Source organism: Ranitomeya imitator, chromosome 4 (assembly GCF_032444005.1).
Source record: "Ranitomeya imitator isolate aRanImi1 chromosome 4, aRanImi1.pri, whole genome shotgun sequence".
Classification (NCBI taxonomy): Eukaryota; Metazoa; Chordata; class Amphibia; order Anura; family Dendrobatidae; genus Ranitomeya; species Ranitomeya imitator.
Window position 1 is genome coordinate 359,041,905 of NC_091285.1, and position 16,409 is coordinate 359,058,313.

At 45.3% G+C, this 16,409-nt stretch overlaps 1 protein-coding gene across 1 annotated transcript in view; it reads right to left on the reverse strand.

Annotated features, from left to right (window-relative positions):
* RINT1 (RAD50 interactor 1) overlaps window positions 1-14,087 on the reverse strand; it is a 22,444-nt gene extending 8,357 nt beyond the window's left edge. Inside the window, exons 1-8 of the mRNA XM_069765086.1 lie at window positions 13,936-14,087; window positions 11,735-11,996; window positions 11,402-11,643; window positions 10,746-10,919; window positions 10,481-10,633; window positions 6,423-6,579; window positions 6,108-6,218; window positions 5,185-5,410 (exon numbers count right to left, since the gene is read on the reverse strand). Of these exons, the coding sequence (XP_069621187.1) occupies window positions 5,185-5,410; window positions 6,108-6,218; window positions 6,423-6,579; window positions 10,481-10,633; window positions 10,746-10,919; window positions 11,402-11,643; window positions 11,735-11,956 (1,285 nt within the window). The 5' untranslated portion in view covers window positions 11,957-11,996; window positions 13,936-14,087. The remainder of the gene's footprint in view (window positions 1-5,184; window positions 5,411-6,107; window positions 6,219-6,422; window positions 6,580-10,480; window positions 10,634-10,745; window positions 10,920-11,401; window positions 11,644-11,734; window positions 11,997-13,935) is intronic.
* Window positions 14,088-16,409: the final 2,322 nt, after the last annotated feature.

Below are 16,409 nucleotides of genomic sequence, written 5' to 3' on the forward strand. Positions count from 1 at the left end.
TACCAGTCCCCTGCTTTGCTGGGGGCAGTGTGCTACTGAAGACTGACAGTTTGGACCACCGGAATGGTCTTGCCACTGGCCCTGAACTGTGCGCTCTCAGGCTTCAAGCAGAGACAGTTTTGCCTCAGCAGCAAAGTAGAAGTGTTCAGGTAGACGTGGAACACCCCATGCTTTATGCCTAGGGAACTGGCCAGGCTGGGACTGCAGCGATGGTCTGTAACCTAGGCAACGATCTGTACACTACAAAATTAAAAAGCTTCCATTCTTGGGAACCAAGAGGATTTTTAATAAAAGATAAATTACAATGTTGCTCGTTTTTACAAGCACCTTGCAATTTTACAGATGTATAAACTTGAGACAACCCATTTTAAATGACAATAGTGAGATTAATGTTCTGTGAAAATACATCCCCTTGCAGCTATTACTATTATTGGATTTTTTTGAGAACTTGATCCTGGATTATTTACAAAAGAAAAATGAACTCACTGGGCAGCATGGTGTCTCAGTGGTTAGCACTGTTACTTTGCAGCCCTGGAGTCCTTGGTTCAAATCCCACCAAGGACAACATCTGCAAGAGTTTGTATGTTCTCCCCATGTTTGCGTGGGTTTCCTCCGGTATTCTGGTTTCCTCCCACATTCCAAAAGACATGCTGATAGGGAATGCAGATTGTGAGCCCCATCGGGGACAGAAAGGTGCTGTGGAATTAATGGCGCTATATAAGTGAGTAAAATAAATACTGCAAGGATGCATAGTGAGGTTTATTCACTCATGTTAAGCAACTTGTAAATTAATCATTTTCACAAGTGTTTTACATACCCTATAAAAGAGTTTTCCATGAAAAACTCAGCATGTAGTAAATAATAAAATCAGCGTTGACTCCACTGCTCCTGGCCTTGCTTACAGGCTGCAGCAGTGACGTCACAGTTAAAGCACATATGACCGCTCAGCAGTTATGCCGATGTATTAGGCAGAAATCCAATGAACACAGTAATTGACATTGTAGATCACGTCCGCTGTAGATGTCACTGCTGCAGACTGTCAAAGACTGGGGGCAGCGGTGGAGAAGTATGACTGGGAGGGAGTACAAAATGTTATTGTTTTCAACTAGCACAAACTGATGGGAAAAATAATGATGAACACCCCTTAAGTATCTAAGCAGTTTTCCTCATAATCCAACAATTGCTAACCATTCCATTCACCCAACACTTTTAGCACAGGCTTTGCAACTAGAAAAGCTGCACAATGATCAAAAGTGCAATGCCCAGCTCAGGAAGGTAACTGTCGGAACTGTACGTTTTTATTTCAGTATTGTCGCCAACTACAGTACAGTACAATCATTTTAAGAAGGTGTGGAAAAATGCTGCTAAGGCTACTTTTACACTAGCGTTTTTTTGACGTACATCGCAATGCGTTGTTTTGGAGTAAAAACGCATCCTGCAAAGTTATCCGCAGGATGCATTCTTTCTCCATAGACTTTCATTAGCGACGCATTGCGACGTATCGCCACACGTCGCATCAGTCGTGCGACAGATGCATCGTGTTTTGGCGGACCGTCGGCACAAAAAAACGTTCCATGTAACGTTTTTTGGTGCGTCGAGTCTGCCATTTCCGACCTCGCATGCGCGGACGGAACTCCACCCCCTCCTCCCCGGACCTTACAATGGGGCAGCAGATGCGTTGTAAAACTGCACCCGCTGCCCACGTTGTTCTTTTTTTTCGCAGTTTGCGTCGGTACGTCGGGCCGACGCATGGCGACGGCCCCGTACCGACGCTAGTGTGAAAGTAGCCTAAGTAAGAATGCTTTCAATACTGGAAGTGTTAGTTTATTTATATCAATGAACGACATGTAAAAATGAATGAACAAGAGAAATCTAAATCAAATCAATATTTCCTGTGATCACCCATTGCTTTCAAAACAAAATCAATTGTTGTAGGTACACATGCACAAAATTAGGGACTTTGCAATTGTAATCACGTTCATGAGTAACCAATTATACCAAACGTGATAATGATCATCATTTTCAACTGAAGAGTAAAACACAGGTCATTAACTGAAAAAGAAACAGCTGTATAGAAGGCTTAAACTGGGTGAGGAACAGCCAAACTCTGCTACAAAAGGTGAGGTTGCGGAAGACAGTTCCATGTCACAAGTGATACACCACAGCAAGACTGACCACATTATCAAGACACAAGGTAGTCATACTGCATCAGCATAGACTATTCTAGATTCTTCCGGGCAAAGATTTCAAAGCAGAATGATGTTTTAGGCTATACGGTTCAAGCAGTTTTGAAAAAGCTCCAAGAAATGGCCAACGTTGAGAATCGCAGATTCAATGGTCAGCCAAGGAAACTTAGTACATCTGATAAAAGACACATTATGCTTACTTTCATTTGAAAACAAAAAATGTCCATCAGTGCCATCAGCTCAGAACTTGTAACATAGCTAAAAAGTGTCAAAGAGCACAATAGGGCATGACCTGGGCAATAAATGTAGATAGTATAGTATTGCTCACATGGCTGGAATGTGTCAGGTACAACTCCCACGTAGATGCAGACACCAGCTGCTGCTACTCCATATGCTGGAAAAAAACAGCAGTAAATGCAATCTATAATATAACGCTGGGAGCGTCACTCTGTCCGAAGCCTTTATAGACTGCGCAAGCGCAGGCGCAGTCTGGGCCTCACAGAGTGACACTCCCGGGAGATCGCGGTATGCGTTAACACTGAACGCACACCGCGATCTCCAACAGAGAAGCAGGGACGTGTCAGGAGGGTGAGTATCGGCTATATTCACCTGTCCTCCGTTCCACGCCGCCATCTTCCCGGTCCTCGGCCTGTGACCTTCAGTTCAGAGGGCGCGATGACGCGCTTAATGCGCGCCGGCGCCGCCCTCTGACTGACCAGTCACAGCCAGAGGACCGGGAAGATGGCGGCGCGCAGCGGTGGAACGGGACAGACAGGTGAGTATAGCAAGTGCTGGGGGACCTGAGTTGGCGGCGATACCGACACCTGACCCTCACAGCGCTCCGGTGTCCCCGCCTGCTCAGGCCCCCCAGCGACGATAGGTGAGTATGTGTTTTTTTTTTTATATATATATATATATATATATCTCAGCAGCATACGGGGGCATATAGAATGGAGCATGTTAAGGGGGCCATCAACCATAATGGAGCAGTGTACGGGGGCATATAGAATGGAGCATGTTAAGGGGGCCATCAACCATAATGGAGCAGTGTACGGGGGCATATAGAATGGAGCATGTTAAGGGGGCCATCAACCATAATGGAGCAGTGTACGGGGGCATATACCATGGAGCATCTTATGGGGGCCATAAAACCATAATGGAGCAGTGTACGGGGCATATACTATGGAGCATTTTATGGGGGCCATAAACCTTTATGGAGCAGCGTATGGGGCATATGGATGGGAGCAGCAAATTAAACAACGGGGGCGCAGGATGGGAGCAGCACATGACAGAACGGGGGTGCAGGATGGGTGCAGCACATGACAGAACGGGGGCGCAGGATGGGTGCAGCACATGACAGGATGGGGACGCAGGATGGGTGCAGCACATGACAGGATGGGGACGCAGGATGGGTGCAGCACATGACAGGATGGGGACGCAGGATGGGTGCAGCACATGACAGGATGGGGACGCAGGATGGGTGCAGCACATGACAGGATGGGGACGCAGGATGGGTGCAGCACATGACAGGATGGGGACGCAGGATGGGTGCAGCACATGACAGGATGGGGACGCAGGATGGGTGCAGCACATGACAGGATGGGGACGCAGGATGGGTGCAGCACATGACAGGATGGGGACGCAGGATGGAGCAGCACATGACAGGATGGGGACGCAGGATGGAGCAGCACATACCAGGATGGAGACCATATACCAATATAAATGCTCGCCACCTGGGCGTAGAACGGGTTCAATAGCTAGTATATAAATAATGCTGCTGCACAGCTGGTCATGAAGATATCTAAAAGAGATGATGGTGTGGAATAAAGGGCAGTTTTATTAATTTACGCGTTTCAATGTTAAGCAAACTCCATCAAGAAAAAAAAACAAAAAAAAAAAAAAACACAACCAACTGTGTTGTTTTCCTCTAAAGCAGGGGTGGGGAACCTCAGGCCCCAGGGCCATTTACGGCCCTTGATGACCTTTTATCAGGCCCCCAAGCAGATTCTCAGGGACCGCATTCTTGGCCAGGGAGCTGTATTTTGATTACAACCAGCTCATTAATTTCTTCTTGCTCTGTTAGCACACACACAGTGTTCACAACTGAACACTGAAGGGCAGGCAATGAAAGATTACGTCCTGACACCAGTGCCAGAGTCAGGATGTGCTTTGTGGGTGGAGTTTGTACGGTCCCCGAAGGAAGGTATAAATATCCACATGGCCCTTGGTAGAAAAAAAGGCCCCCCCCCAGGCGTTTGTAATTAAAAGAGCCACCTTGTGCAGCACTAATGCTGCATTCTGTCAAGGTGGCTCTTTCAGTTCATTTTTAGAATTTGCCCCTCATACCTACAGTTTGTCAGGGGGGCATGTCTTTTCCCCCGACAAACGCCTCCCAGTCGTCACTAATGGCCTCCATGCGCCGACTCCATTTCCTTCCTGAACATCCCCGACGCCTGCGCTGTAAGTTCCCATCATGTGATGGGAGTTGAAGGGCAGCGCAAACTGCGCATGCCAGAAAAAAAAAAAAAAAAAAAAAAAACTTACAGCGCAGGCGCCGGGGACATTCAGGAAGGAAATGGAGGCGGCGCCCGGTGGCCCTGAGTGATGGCTGGGAGGCGTTTGTGTCAGGGGGCAAAAGACCTGCCCCCCTGACAAACTGCAGGTATGAGGGGCAAATTCTAAAAACGATTATTTCAGTGCTGGCAGGGACCCGAACTAAAAGAGCCACCTTGTAAGAATGCAGCATTAGTGCTGCACAAGGTGGCTCTTTTAGTTACAAACGCCTGGGGGGGTGACAGGATCCCTTTAAGTATTCTTTTCAGCATTTCTTCCACACTCTAAACTTTTGCACAGTACTTTTTACACAATACAAAAGTTTTAGTAGGATTTGACGAGAATAGGTGTGTGTGTCCGTTGATACAATGTAAGAAGCTGTTATTGTGCTTTTGAAAGAAAGTGTGTCGCCTAAGCCTAATTATTTAACAAATTCTCCTCTTACGTTTTCTTTCCACTGTTAGCCATCGTTGAAAGAAAGTGTCCTCTGAAAGGATATGCATGCAATTTGGTAGGTTGCTTAGATATCCATGTGCTGTGTGGAGTTCTCTTTGAAACAAGAGTACCTCATCCACCAGATGACAGAAAAGGACGTCATCGTACAGCAAACAAGGAATGTCAATAGACAACTTCTCCAGCACCAACAAGACAAGTCCTCGCGTAAACTCCATCTGCAGAAATGACAAGCACACACTGTTAGCTCACGTACATATTGTATATATTTACATATATTGGACAGAAATCCTTTAAAGGAGCTGTCCTGGTGTATTATGAAAATCTACTGTGCCAGTAGTGAAACCTAGTGGGCATGTGACCGCTAGTATGTGATATGAATACTCCCGGACACATTCTAACTAGACGTGTGCAGCCGGGAGTATGCATGTTGCGTACTTGTGGCCACATGACCACTCCATCTCGCTCTTGCGATCGAAACGCATCACCTGCTGTTTCTGTGTGCACATGGTGCGGTCTTGGAGCATGCCTTTTGTCATTTTTAATTGAGGAAATAAATGTTGAAGATTTTATCTGGTATTTTATGTGCATAGAACATACCGTAACTATCATCCCATGACCTACTGATTCCTTCCCCCTCACCCTGCGGATTGTAGCCCCGTAAGGGCAGGGTTCTCTCCCTTTCTGTACAAGTTTATCATTGTTCATTTCATTTTATTTATGTTACATGTATGAAACCCATTTTCACATATGCAGAACCGTGGAATAGTTCTTTAAAAAGAAAGAATAATAATGGTCCAATAATTCCATGTGTTAAGAAGAGAACCCGCAGGATCAGATAGAGCAGTCACACAAACCTGGTGTACCGTTCAGTTATAACATCCACTAACATCTCCTCCAATCTTATTACATCACCTTTGCATTCACAGTGGATCTCGAACTCTTCAGAATTGGCTGAATCTTTTCATTTAAAAACTTTGTGTGGTTTGCAATCCACATGAGAACCTGGGTAAGGTACCATTCAGGCTGGGTGACAAAACGGGAAAAATATTAAAAGGATCACAGCAAAAAATCCTGAGAACAGCACAAAAAGTTGCACCCACATGCACCTAATTCTAATGTCATAACTTCCATTCTTTACATTACCATGGCAAAGAGCCTACTAATTTATAATGGGGTCATAAATGAATATGCGGGCCCAGGAGCGGGCACGACACAAACATTACTCACCTTACTTAAAACATTAGTCTGTCTGTTTCCAGAAAAATGATAGCGGAACCTTTTCTGCAGAGGAGATAGCATAATTTGGATTGGAAGAATGATGGGAGGAGAGGCTGGAAGAGAATATTTCTCTGGCACCTGCTTAGGTTTACTTATTAATTCATCTCTAGAGGTACATGTTGAGGAATGCAAAAAGCAGCATTTAACCATTACATCAATTAACTACAGTTATGCAACAGAAGGAAACATTGAGTATTTAAGGGAACCATACAATGTATGATTTCAGCCATGTATGTTTGAAGGTGAAACACTGCAGCATTTCAGAGAAAAACACAAAAGTTGGCTGAGGACCAAGCCAGATGGGAGACTAATCTCACACACACAAGTCCTGCTCTACTGCAGTGATGGGTCTCTCCCTGTGTACATATATATAGGTAGAGACTAGTGATGAGCGAACGTGCTCAGATAAGACGTTATCCAAGCATGATCGGGTGCAAAATGAGTGTCTTTGATGTGCTGGAAAAATATGTTTGAGTCCCCATGCTCAACAACCGCAACACATGAATGGATTGCCTGTGTACATCAGTATTTGTAAGCCAAAACCAGGAGTTGGTGAAAAACGCAGAACAGGTGCACGTGTTTCTATTAGATCTTTTCTCTGATTGTTCCTCTCCTGGTTTTGGCTCACTGATGTAAAAGACTCACCAAATACTCAGTGTGGGCACGCAACCTTATTAACCCCTTTACCCCCAAGGGTGGTTTGCACGTCAATGACCAGGCCAATTTTTACAATTCTAACCACTGTCCCTTTATGAGGTTATAACTCTGGAACGCTTCAACGGATCCCGGTGATTCTGACATTGTTTTCTCGTGACATATTGTACTTCATGATAGTGGTAAAATTTATTTGATAATACCTGCGTTTATTTGTGAAAAAAACGGAAATTTGGCGAAAATTTTGAAAACTTCGCAATTTTCCAACTTTGAATTTTTATGCAATTAAATCACAGAGATAGGGTCACACAAAATACTTAATAAGTAACATTTCCCACATGTCTACTTTACATCAGCACAATTTTGGAACCCAAATTTTTTTTGTTAGGGAGTTATAAGGGTTAAAAGTTGACCAGCAATTTCTCATTTTTACAACACCATTTTTTTTTTTTTAGGGACCACATCTCATTTGAAGTCATTTTGAGGGGTCTATATATAGAAAATACCAAGTGTGACACCATTCTAAAAACTGCACCCCTCAAGGTGCTCAAAACCACATTCAAGAAGTTTATTAACCCTTCATTTTTGGAATGTTTAAATAAAAATGAACATTTAACTTTTTTCACAAAAAATTTACTTAAGCTCCAATTTGTTATATTTTTACCAAGGGTAACAGGAGAAATTGGACCCCAAAAGTTGTTGTACAATTTGTCCTGAGTACGCTGATACCCCATATGTGGGGGTAAACCACTGTTTGGGCGCATGGGAGCGCTCGGAAGGGAAGGCGCACCGTTTGACTTTTCAATGCAAAATTGACAGGAATTGAGATGGGACGCCATGTTGCGTTTGGAGAGCCACTGATGTGCCTAAACATTGAAACCACCCACAAGTGACACCATTTTGGAAAATAGACCCCCTAAGGAACTTATCTGGATGTGTGGTGAACACTTTGACCCACCAATGGCTTCACAGAAGTTTATAATGCAGAGCCATTAAAATAAAACAATTTTTTTCCCACAAAAATTATTTTTTAGCCCCCAGTTTTGTATTTTCCCGAGGGTAACAGGAGAAATTGGACCCCAAAAGTTATTGTCCAATTTGTCCTGAGTACGCTGATACCCCATATGTGGGGAGAACCACCGTTTGGGCGCATGGGAGGACTCGGAAGGGAAGGAGCGCCATTTGGAATGCAGACGTAGATGGAATGGTCTGCAGGCGTCACATTGCGTTTGCAGAGCCCCTAATGTACCTAAACAGTAGAAACCCCCCACAAGTGACACCATTTTGGAAAGTAGACCCCCTAAGGAACTCATCTAGATGTGTTGTGAGAGCTTTGAACCCCCAAGTATTTCACTACAATTTATAACGCAGAGCCGTGCAAATAAAAAATTTTTTTTTTTCCCACAAAAATTATATTTTAGCCCCCAGTTTTGTATTTTTCCAAGGGTAACAGGAGAAATTGGACTCCAAAAGTTGTTGTCCAATTTGTCCTGAGTACGCTGATACCCGATATGTTGGGGTAAACCCCTGTTTGGGCACACGGGAGAGCTCGGAAGGGAAGGAGCATTGTTTTACTTTTTCAACGCAGAATTGGCTGGAATTGAGATCGGACGCCATGTCGCGTTTGGAGAGCCCCTGATGTGCCTAAACAGTGGAAACCCCCCAATTATAACTGAAACCCTAATCCAAATACACCCCTAACCCTAATCCCAATGGTAACCCTAACCACACCCCTAACCCTAATCCCAACCGTAAATGTAATCCAAACCCTAACCCTAACTTTAGCCCTAACTTTAGCCCCAACCCTAACTGTAGCCTTAACCCTAGCCCTAGCCCTAACCCTAACCCTAACCCAAGCCCGAAAATGGAAATAAATACATTTTTTTATTTTTCCCTAACTAAGGGGGTGATGAAGGGGGGGTTTGATTTACTTTTATAGCGGGTTTTTTAGCGGATTTTTATGATTGGCAGCCGTCACACACTGAAAGACGCTTTTTATTATGAAAAATATTTTTGCGTTACCACATTTTGAGAGCTATAATTTTTCCATATTTGAGCCCACAGAGTCATGTGAGGTCTTGTTTTTTGCGGGACGAGTTGACGTTTTTATTGGTAACATTTTCAGGCACGTGACATTTTTTAATCGCTTTTTATTCCGATTTTTGTGAGGCAGAATGACCGAAAACCAGCTATGCATGAATTTCTTTTGGGGGAGGCGTTTATACCGTTCCGCGTTTGGTAAAATTGATAAAGCAGTTTTATTCTTTGGGTCAGTACGATTACAGCGATACCTCATTTATATCATTTTTTTTAATGTTTTGGCGCTTTTCTACGATAAAAACTTTTAGAGGAAAAATAATTATTTTGGCATCGCTTTATTCTGAGGACTATAACTTTTTTTTTGCTGATGATGCTGTATGGCGGCTCGTTTTTTGCGGGACAAGATGACGTTTTCAGCGGTACCATGGTTATTTATATCTGTCTTTTTGATCGCGTGTTATTCCACTTTTTGTTCGGCGGTATGATAATAAAGCGTTGTTTTTTGCCTCTTTTTTTTTCCTTACGGTGTTTACTGAAGGGGTTAACTAGTGGGACAGTTTTATAGGTTGGGTCGTTACGGACGCGGCGATACTAAATGTGTACTTTTATTGTTTGTTTGTTTTTTTTATTTAGATAAAGAAATGTATTTATGGGAATAATATATATATATATATATTTTTTTTTTACACATTTGGAAATTTTTTTTTTTACTTTTTTACTTTGTCCCAGGGGGGGACATCACAGATCGGTGATCTGACAGTTTGCACAGCACTCTGTCAGATCACCGATCTGACTTAGAGCACTGCAGGCTTCACAGTGCCTGCTCTGAGCAGGCTCTGTGAAGCCCCCTCCCTCCCTGCAGGACCCAGATGCCGCGGCCATCTTGGATCCGGGCCTGGAGCAGGGAGGGAGGTAGGGAGACACTCGCAGCAACGCGATCACATCGCGTTGCTGCGGGGGTCTCAGGCAAGCCCGCAGGGAGCCCCTCCCTGCGCGACGCTTCCCTGCACCGCCGGCACACCACGATCATGTTTGATCGCGGTGTGCCGGGGGTTAATGTGCCGGGGGCGGTCCGTGACCGCTCCTGGCACATTGTGCCGGATGTCAGCTGCGATAGGCAGCTGACACCCGGCCGCGCTCCCCCCGTGAGCGCGGCCGATCGCTATGACGTACTATCCCGTCGAGGGTCAGATAGGCACAGGGCACCTCGACGGGATAGTACGTCTAAGGTCAGAGAGGGGTTAAGGAACACTTTATTCTAAAACTGTGAATTATAGTAACTCAGCATCTACATCACGTTCCATAAAGGATACGAAATCTGAAGCTTTAGGAGTTGAGAGAAGAGCATTTCCAAACTAGCGTAGATGTCTGTTACACTCCCAGATGTTGATGAAGAGACTGGTGTCAGTGGCTGATGAGGACCAATAAAAGGCCAGCGTAACTGACTTAACACTTCTTCAAAGTCGCTGAGCCAAAAGGAAAACCGAAGCGTTAATTTAGTGGATTTCCAACACTGATGACTGTATGATATATAGTAAAACACCTATACTATGGTGGTAAGTGGCCTCACACTTTTACCTTGTTAACTTGTCTTTCAGTATCTTGTGCCAGAACTGAACTGTAGATGTAATAAATTTCAGTAGATGAATACACGATGACTCCTGGAGCTTAATCGCCTGTTCCGTCATAGACACCAAGGTACTGGCAGCTTCTGCCACATTGTTAGTCATTAGATGCTGCTGAATGTTGTCACTGAAAAGAAAAAATAACATTTGTGCTCAAAACATTTACAAGTTGTCTACTACTTAACAACTTCTCATTATTGGTAGCAGGGTGGTGTAGAAATAAAAACCATACTGACATCCAGTACTCAGCCCTGCGTCCCCTGGTATTCTCCTAGCCGTGGCTTTCTGCGGGGGATAACACATGACAGCTGACTGGCTGTAGCTTTCACAAAAATTCGGAAGAGGAAGCAAGCGGGGTAGACAAAGCTAAGTATGTAAGAGCGGGAGGTGAGCATAGTTTTTGTTTTCCTTCTCCAATTTTTATTTTTCCATTCCCCGTGACTCGAAATAAGGTGCTGGAAAGTTGTGGACATCCACTTTAAGACAGAATTAAAAATCTATTAAAATAATCCATGCAAAGCAGGTCCTAATGCTTAGTGGGACTTCATTGCTCTGGTTCCACTGCATTAACACCCAGGACTACAGTCTATGGCATAGCCTCTGGTTTACCTCAGTTCTTCAATTTGTGAAATCCACTTTAAGTAAGATAGGTGACGCTCCACTTCATTGATCTGGTCTGTTAGCACTCCTAGATCATCCATCCATGGGGCAGCATCTTCCAGATGTTTAGTGATGGCTTCACTAACAACGCCTTCTCTTTTCACCAGGGCTGCGAGGGCGGACTGTGTATTCTCAGCATTATTTAGGGCAGCCTGAATTCGTTTCGGAGCTTCAGATGACACAGTCAGAACCTGAGGAGGAAATATATTTAGCTGTAAAAATAAAGGAAAGAATACAAACATGCACAGATACACCATAACTACAACACACCCTTTGGCATACCTGCTCCTCTAGATGTTTCTTCTCTTCTGCAATTTTATCGATAAGACTGGAAACTTTCCACAAGGACTTGAAGTCATTTCCAACCTCTTTTTCCACAAACTCGCAGACATAAAACGGTAGATCAGATGTGTTTGGATCAGGGGTTTCAGGTACCTCAATTGGTTTCTCCAAGTCATGGAGGTCTGATTTGGTTAATGCTTCATCAGTTTCATAAGACGCCATGTTTGATTTTTGTGCATTAAAGGATCGATCCTGGAAACATCTAAAAAAGAAACATCGTAATTTTTCTGCACTCCAGAAATATTAGTTCACTTATTGGTAGAATATACAATACAATACTTTAAGAAACACTTTTTTCAATGGCCAAGTGCTACAAAAATTATTTTTTAAATGGTTTTCTTCTTTCAGGGGTTGACATCCCGTGAGGTCTCCAGACAATCAGAGGCAGCCAAGACATTTGATCACAGACAGAAGACAGATAGGGGGCATTGAAAAAGTTTTTTCATAGTTGTGAATAACCCCTTTAAAATAAAAGTAAAATTCCAACTGTCTGCTCTCAATGGAAAGGCAACATGCAGGAGCAGATAGCAAAAGCCAACATTTTGGAAGTGGAGCAGACTAGAGATGATGAGGATAGAGAGGCAGCAATCATAATGAAAGTATATTAGTAAGCGTAAGCCACTGCAAAAACATTTAAGCAAATATTTAACTAGACAACTTCATTAATAATGCATAACACTGGTTTTAATACATATACAGTAGCTCTAAGAGACCACACCTGATTTTTCATTCTCATACAATACCTATACTAACCATGTTTAAGGAGACAACCCAACTGCAAGTCTTTTTTTATGCAATTTACGGTGGTTATCTTAAAGAGATGTCACTGGGATAGGCCTCACGTAGACGTCAGTGTTGCACGTACATGTTCTATACATTTTTGTTCCGGATGCAACACATATCCATTGTAGTCTATCCTGCTGTTCACAAGTCCGTGTTTCTTCACGGACTGTGTGTTCATGCAAAACTCATGGGGAGACATGTACATTTTTCTTCTTATCAATACAAGTCCATTGATCCGTGAAAAACAAGTGCCGCACACGGATGGAATCTATGCGCCATCTTTGTGCTATCAGTATTTAACATTGAAGAGGATAGGAGAAACTTTGATACAGGAAAGAAATATCTTGGTACCGTGTTAATTTATTTATCCATCTGTGAAAACCACCGATGGTAAAAACAGACACACAAGCCCAACGCCGATGGTGAAAACGGACACACAAGCCCAAAACCGATGGTAAAAACGGACATATGAATGACACGTACCATTTTTTCACGTACATATTTAAACATGGATATGTGAATGAAGCCCAAGTTAAAAGCGGAAAATCTTGATCCACAAGATCTGAACAGATCCAAAACGTAAGGCTCTACCCACAAAACATATGGACCAAGCAATTTGTGTGTATAAATATTTTAACACTGTAAAACCTTCAAATAACATAACAACATTGATTTTCTAAGCCCCGTTAGTCACCCGACGCCCAGAACAAGTATATGTGAATCTCCCCACAGGTCCCAGTGACAAAGTAATAAAACACCACTGAGCACGAAAACAGAGGGGCTCCAGAGCTCGGCACAGGTACATGACTAATGGGCTCCACAGCAGGATCAGGGGTCGCACTGGACCCTCAGTGATCTTCTGTCAGCTGTCGTCCATACTCCATGGCTGTACTGTTGGCTCATTCACACTGTGTGAATTAATACAGTCCCTTAAAAGCAGCAGTGCTTCAATAGTGGTCAGAGGACGCTGTGTACCCAAACCACATAGACTGTGGTGTCGTACATTCCTTACGATAACCCATGGCCCCCCAAACCAGGAGACATGAGAACCCCCTACATTCTCTGTGTGCCATGGTCTGATCCACAGTGATCCTACGTGTTGGGGAGACACCACGTGCAGGGAAGGGGTTCCGTACATTATATAATAAGTTACGTAACCTACAACAGAAAGTAAAAAGAGAAGCAAAATAATTCCTAAAAACGTTTATCTGTGATGTGGCACACTATGGGAAAAGCAAATAGCCATGGCCGTGCCGGCAGCTATACTCTGACAGCGAGGAATAGCGCCCCCTTCACATTACTGCAGCATATGGCACCAGACAAACGTACAGAACCCAGATCCCGGGCATCAGTAGTACCTGTGTCTGACCAACGGGGGCGCTCTGCTGCAGCCCTATGTGCCGGGCCGGAGTAGTCACAGGGCAGGTGCAAGATCACCGGCTGCCGGGCACAGATGACATCTCACACACTGACACATTGCCAGCCGCGCGCAGCACACGTCACTTCCGGGTTTTTTTTTTCTTTCTTCAATCAACTTTATACAGTACATCATGTGCAGGGAGGGCAGTGTGCTAGCTGTGCTGGCGAGATGGATCGTCGCTCTGACCTGTGCTCGGCTGGAAAGTGGCGCAGATGTGCTGGCCGATCTGTCATATATACTTAGCACACTCTGCGCCATTAGGCTACTTTCACACTAGCGTCGTACGACGCACGTCGCAATGCGTCGTTTTGCAGAAAAAACGCATCCAGCAAAGTTGTTTGCAGGATGCGTTTTTTCTCCACAGGCTTGTATTAGGCTACGTTCACATTGGCGTTCCGCCAATGTGCGTCGCTGTTGCGCCGGCGACGCAGCGGCGACGCGCCCCTATGTTTAACATAGGGGACGCGTGCGTTGTTTTGGTGGCGTTTTTCGCCACGTGCGTCGTTTCCGACGCTAGCGTCGGACGCAAGAAAACGCTACATTGTAGCATTTTCTGTGCGTCCGATTTTCGTCAAAAACGACGCACGCGTCGCAAAACGCGCGCGTTTTTGCGCGCGTTTTTACGTGCATCGCGCGTTGCGTCGCCGACGCAGGGCGGCGCAACGCTAGTGTGAACCTAGCCTAAGCGACGCATTGCCACACGTCGCAACCGTCGTGCGATGGTTTCGTCGTGTTGTGACGGACCGTCGGCACCAAAAAAGTTGCTTGTAACGTTTTTTGGTGCGTTGCTGCCGGAACTCCGCCCCCTCCTCCCCACAACTCACAATGGGGTAGCGGATGCGTTGTAATAATGCATCCGCTGCCTCCATTGTGCTGCGTTGACACAGGATGCGTCGGTACGTCGGCCAGACGCACTGCGACGGGCCGACGCTAGTGTGAAAGTAGCCTTACACACATGACAACGATGTCCCTAATGCGCTTGTCTCTCAGGAGTTGGTGCAGGAGTGTTAGGCCATGTTCACACGTTGCGTTTTTTTACCGCGGATCCACAGCGTTTTTGACGTTGCGGATCTGCAGCAGTTTCCCATGCGGTTTACAATACCATGTAAACCTATGGAAAACCAAATCCGCAATGCACATGCTTAAAAAAATGCACGGAAACGCAGCGTTGTTTTTTCCGCAGCATGTCAATTCTTTGTGCGGATCTGCAGCGTTTCTGCACCCATTGACTTGTATTGAGTCAGGCACATCCACAGCAAACCGCAGATTTTTTTTTTACATCTGCGGTTTAGCTGCAGGTGAAACGCTGCAGATCGGGAGGGCGGAGTGTGGGCGGAGACTGTGCGGGCGGGGTCTGTATGGGACTGTCGGGGGTCTGTGCGGGCCTCTCGGGGGTCTGTTCGGGCTGTCGGGGGTCTGTGCAGGGCTCTTGGGGGGCTGCCGGGGGTGTGTGCGGGCCTGTTGGGGGTTTATGCGGGCTGCCGGGGGTCTGTGCGGGCCTGTCGGGGGTCTATGCGGGCTGCCGGAGGTCTGTATGGGCCTGTCGGGGGTCTGTGCGGGCTGCCGGGGGTCTGTGCGGGCCTCTCGGGGGTCTGTGTGGGCCTGCCAGGGGTCTATGCGGGCTGCCGAGGGTCTGTGCGGGCCTCTCGGGTGTCTGTGCGGGGCTGCCCATGGTCTGTGCGGGCCTGTCGGAGGTCTGTGCGGGCTGCTGGGGGTCTGTGCGTGGCTCTCAGGGGTCTGTGCTGGCCTGCCGGGGGTCTGAGCGGGCCTCTCGGGGGTCTTTGTGTGTGTGTGCAGGCATCGTCCGATGGGACTACAAGTCCCATTGGGCTAAGCCTGGTACAATGACAGTGATTAACACATTAGCCAATGATGGGACAGTAGTAGTCCCATCATCCCTCTAATGTGTAGAATGTAAAAAAAAAACATATAACATACAACATATAACAGAACATACAACATAACAGTACATGCAACATATAACAGTACATGCAATATATAACAATCAACATATAACAGAACATATAGCATACAATACATACAGTAAATTCATACAGTACATACATAGATATACAGTACATATAACATAGAGTACATACTCACCATCACCTTGATCTCTGAAGCCAGTGTCACCTGTAAAAAATATTAAAATAATAAACAAACACTATACTCCCTGATCCACAGAAATCCAATTAAAACGAGTGTCCCACGACGATCTCCCATGGAGAGCAGCAGCATCAGCTGACGCGACCGCTCTCCAGGGGCTCCAGGAATACAATAACGGTAGGTATCCTTCCGCACTGTATTCCTCCGCCACTGTAAAAAATAGTCCCTAGTCTCACTTGTGGCACTGCTGTGTGAGAAAGTTCTCACGCAGCAATGCCATAAAGTGAGACCCTGAGTTCAGTGATG